The 4,654-nt window shown below is 67.3% G+C and overlaps 1 protein-coding gene across 1 annotated transcript in view; it reads right to left on the reverse strand.

Annotated features, from left to right (window-relative positions):
- Nucleotides 1-1,935: 1,935 nt before the first annotated feature.
- The window catches only part of Cyth4 (cytohesin 4), a 22,839-nt gene continuing 20,120 nt past the window's right edge, over nucleotides 1,936-4,654 (reverse strand). The window contains exons 8-9 of the mRNA XM_048807988.1: nucleotides 4,461-4,634; nucleotides 1,936-3,457 (exon numbers count right to left, since the gene is read on the reverse strand). Coding sequence (XP_048663945.1) covers nucleotides 3,385-3,457; nucleotides 4,461-4,634 — 247 coding nt within the window. The 3' untranslated portion in view covers nucleotides 1,936-3,384. The remainder of the gene's footprint in view (nucleotides 3,458-4,460; nucleotides 4,635-4,654) is intronic.

Consider the following 4,654-nt stretch of genomic DNA (forward strand, 5'->3'; position numbering starts at 1 on the left):
CTCGGGGCCCACCGGCTTGTGTTTGGGCCCAAGGGGGTCCAGGAAGCACCTCGCCTGTCCCGCGTCCTCCCGGCCTCGCAGGCTGGAGGGCCGAGGCCCCCACCCGTGTGTCCTTCCTGGAGCCTCTTCCAAGGCCCTCCTGGGTCCCCTCCCTCGCTGCCCCTGTGAACCACCCGTCCTCCAGCGCCCTGGGATGCTTTGGCTCTGCATGGCAGCCAGCACCCAGTCTGCCTTGGGGCGATGTGACAGAAACACGTGACAGTCGGCAGAGGGGCCACCCAACACGGGCCACCCAACCCCGTCCGAGGCACCTGGCCACCTGCGTGTGGGAAGCCATCCCGGTTAGAGACGGGCCCCGGATGCCGCGGAGCTTAGGAAGCCTGCGTCGGGCACAGGGCAGAGCTGGGCCTTGAACCAGACCCGGGCGCCCACCGCTGCCCCGTGGCCTTCGCGGGAGCAGCTATCGCGACACCTGCCCGTCTGCTCTCACCTGTCCCGGCCGTCCCAGGGCAGGAGTGTGCTGTACCCGTGCCTGAGACCCTGACACCAGAGGCTCCAGGACCGAGTCCTCGGGACCACCCCTCAGGGAGGGACCCCCTCCAGGGAGGGCAGCGGCTGTCTCGGGGGACCCCAGACAGAGGCTGCCTGGTTCCAGGCCAGGCGGGGGCTGCCCACTGGGAGAAGGGGCTCATGCTAGCCAGTGCCCAGGGGCTCATGGGCTGCTGGAGCCAGAAAACCCTGGGAGACCAGGGGGCCAGGCCCTGTGCCCATCCCTGCCAGGCGCTGGGCTTCCAGGTGGACGGGGCTGGCTGCGCTCATCCACGTGTGGTGGGCGCCCCCTGCTGCCCAGAGTGGGAAGTGGCAGGGTGTCTGCAAGGCGGGCAGAGCTTACCCGGCGGCTGAGGGGACCTGTGGTCCTCCTGGCGTCTCCCACTGCCCTTCCCTGGCAGCGCCCTCGCCGTTCCCTGTGCCTCCAGACGCCTGAGCCTGCTCATGCTGAGGCCACCAGGGCCTTTGTCTGCTGACTGCAGCCAACCCAGCAGTTATGAGACACCTACTGTGTACCCCGCACTGAGCGTGAGTACAGTCGGGCCCCTGGGAGCTCACAGGCCAGCCAGAGGCAGACATGAGGTGACCTCACTGCATTTCCAGGCCTGGCTACCAACACTGGCTCCTCCTTGGAGAAGCCTCTCCCGGTGGCCCCTCTGCCCAGCCGTGCCCGGTGCTCCCCTCTGCCACAGCGCAGGTCAGCCTGGGCTCGGACTGTGTCCACCCCTGTGGCTTCTGTAAGGCGAGGGCTTCGTCCGGGTCATCCTTGGATCCCTGACTCTGTGCAAGGACCCCGGCACATAGTAGGTGCTCAATAAGCACAGGCTGAAGGAAGGCGTGTGCAGGTAGGTCAGCAGCTCAGCTCCTTACGGTCTTCAAGGAGGGGCCCCAGGGGTGGAGTTCAGGGTGGGAGCCGGGATAAGGTGTGGGGTGACCTTGGTGTCCTATGTCCTCTGGGGTCTGCCCAGAGCCCTAGGGCTCAGGACCCAGTGGGCAGGGACTTGGTCTGACACACTGCAGGTGTGCCATAAACACCTCTGAGAGTCCAGGTGGACGAAGGTCACACACCCAGCCTCCCTGTGGCCCCTCGAGTGACCACTGTAGCCAGCCCGTGCCTACACCCTGGACACGGGGAGAACACGGCTGCCTGTCAAGGTGACAGCGGTTCTGTCTGTGGTTGGTGCTGCCTGGACGGCAGACCCAGCTCAGCCCAGCCTGGCGCAAGTCCAGTCCCTGGGGACTTCTGTCCAGCCCGGTAGCCCTGGTGTCCCGAGGATGCGGTTCCAGGACTGTCTGAGGGCCCACTCCTCCCTGTTTGGGAAAGGGACAGAGGCGAAGGTGGGGTCAGGGATGGCAGAGACAGTCGTGGAAGGACAGAGCCCACTGCGCGCTGGACGGGGACTTTATTCTGTCCTCCGTCCGAGAGACCATCAGATCAGCCACTCGTGCCTGTCCTTTACTGATGGGAGGAGCTGGGGACCAGCGAGGGCAGGAATAGATGAAGGTCGCAGAGTTCACGTGAGCCAGAGGCAGGAGAGGACCTTGACCTCAGCCCCCGGCCAGTGTTCCTTCCACGGACCCCTGAGGCCCTTTCACTGGCCTAATGGGACGGCGCCACAGGCTGTGATCTGAAGAAGTCTCCACATGTCCTGCCGATGCCCGCAGGGGTGCAACACGGCTGCCAGGTACCTGCCATCTCCAGAAAGAGCTCCCACCACCTTCTGTAGCCTCTCCACCCGACCCCTGGACAGCGTGCACGAAGGCGGGGCGAGGGGCGGAGGGCCATGTGGCCACTGCGGCTCCTCCTGGGGAACCCACTGCTCCGCCCGCCCCTGCTGCCCGCTTCCTGCTGCCTTGCCAGGGAGGCTCCCTGCAGGGCTCCCCTGCCCGAGGGTGAGCAGAGCTTCTGGGAAGACTGTCCCCGGATCCTCCTCCAGGCGGAGCCTCCCTGGAGACGGAGCTGTCTGCCAGGGCTTGGTGGCCCTGCTCGCCCATGTGCTGCACTGGGCAGGGCCTGGGGCGCTGGGACCCGCTGCGCCACCCCTCACTACCGTGTCCAGCAGGGAAACCAAGGGAGACCCCGTGTGCCGCTCCTGGGTTTGGCCGCTGCCTCCAGGAAGTCCTCCTGGGGACCAGGCCTGCAAAGCTCCACCCTGATGGCAGCACCGTCCTGCTGGAGTCCTGCCTGTCCTGCCTCCCAGGTGGACAGCCTGGGGTGGAGTCCGCCCTGCTCCCCCAGCAGCCAGGACTGTCACCCAGCTCAGCAGACCAGTGCCACCGGCCCTAGCTGCTCGTGGGCCTGGAACCCGCAGGCCCAGACGTTTCCAGTCCAAACTCTGTGGTTCTGCAGGAACCAGGGAGGGGCCCGGCTTGGCCGGGGGCGCGGGGAGGGCCAGAGGTAGGTCTGGACCGTGGGTCTGGGCTCCTGGGTCCTGTTCGTGGGTCTCAGGCAGCGAGGGCGGGGCCCGACCTGCAGACCTGAGCAGGCGGAGGGCTGGCGAGGGCGGGAGCCCCAGGAGCCTCAGCCCCCTGCTTTGAGGGCTGCGGAGCTTCTGAGAGCAAAGGGCTGAGGACAGGCTGCCCAGGGAGGGCTGGGTGTCCGGGTCCAGCTGGCTTCTCTCCGCCCTTCTCCTGGCCCTCACTGCAGTGGGCCTGGGCCAGGGCTCCGGGCTCGCCCCAGAGCTGCGCGTCGGTCTCACAGCCAGGCTCTGTGTCCTCCGTCCTGCCCACCCCTGGCGGGTGGCGGTGTCTGTGGCCCGGAGAGGGCGCCCTGGGGGAGGGGTTCCACAGGTCCAGGGGACCAGGGTGCCGGCCCCGTGCCACCTCCCGGGAGCCTCACTTCCTGCTGGCGATCTTCTTCTTCCGAGCGGAGACCAGGTCGTAGAAGGGGACACGGGTGATGCTGGCCCTGCAGTGAGAGGAGAGAAGGTTCCAGATGGGGTCAGGGGCGGGTGGCCCCGAAAGGACAGAGCCAGGAGGGGCCGGCGTCACTGGCCTTGCCCAGCATCCCACGGGCCGGCCAGAGAGCCGGGGGCAGAGTCTTGGGAACTTGTCCCACAGCGTCCCCAGGCCTGAGGGCAGCCTGGCTGTGGGCCAGCGGACCTCACCGGCTCACTGCCCTGGACGAGGTCTGTCCTCTCTTGGCCTCGCTTTCCCCATCAGTGAGGTGGAGACGGGCGGGGTCTGCGGGCAGCCTCACGGGCTGCTCCAAGGCCCGAGTCCCGGGACACGGCTGGCCACGCCTGCTCTCTAGCAGCAGCTCCTGCCCTTGCTCATGTCAGGCCCCGAGCAGCTTGTCACCTGGTACCTTCCAGGTGTCCCTTCCCCCCCTTCTCCTCCATCAGTGGCCGCTGGGGCTTCTGTCCCCTGGACTGTGATGACAGCATCCTACCTTGGCTCTTCAGAACCGGCCCCACGTGGTGGGTGTCCTCACCTGGCACACCCCTCCTACCTACTAGTCCCTGGCTCCCTAGTGCCCCTAGAAGAAAGCAAGGCGTGTCGCCGTGGCCACAGTGCCTTTGCCGTCTGACGCAGCATGCTCACTGCTCCGCCCCCACGCGGCTCAGCCTCACCTGGACTCTGGGGTGCTGTCCTGGGAGGCCACCCACTGATCAGCCCTCAGGCTTTGTCCACCTTGGTCCTTCCTAGAAAGCCCCTCCCAGAGGCTGGTGATCTGGCGGGTCACCCTACAGGCCAGGAGCTGGCCGGTGCTCTCCACACAACTCCCCGTATTCTCACAGCCCCTGGACGACCTCCCGTGTCCCAGGGCCTGGCATGGTGCCAGGGAAATGCCCGTGGAACATGGGTGGAGGGGACCGGCACCTCAGGAACAGGAGGAGACCTTGGAGCTGGTCCCTTTGCACACAGGGCCGGAAGGCCCAGAGAACCGGGGCCTGCAACGGGGGCCTCACCGGATGGCCTCGATCCACTGGTCCCGCTCCTCGGCGCTGGAGGCCGAGATGCGGTAGGAGCCGTGCCGGCCCTCCACCACCTTGCCCTCGCCGTCTGTCTTGCAGGCCTTGATCTTCTGGCCGCGGCAGCTGGGGGGCTTGTACAGCTCCAGGCAGAATGGGGGGGGGACCGGGGAGGGTCAGGGGGGCAGCCC

This window comes from Marmota marmota, unplaced genomic scaffold (genome assembly GCF_001458135.2).
Source record: "Marmota marmota marmota unplaced genomic scaffold, marMar, whole genome shotgun sequence".
NCBI lineage: Eukaryota > Metazoa > Chordata > Mammalia > Rodentia > Sciuridae > Marmota > Marmota marmota.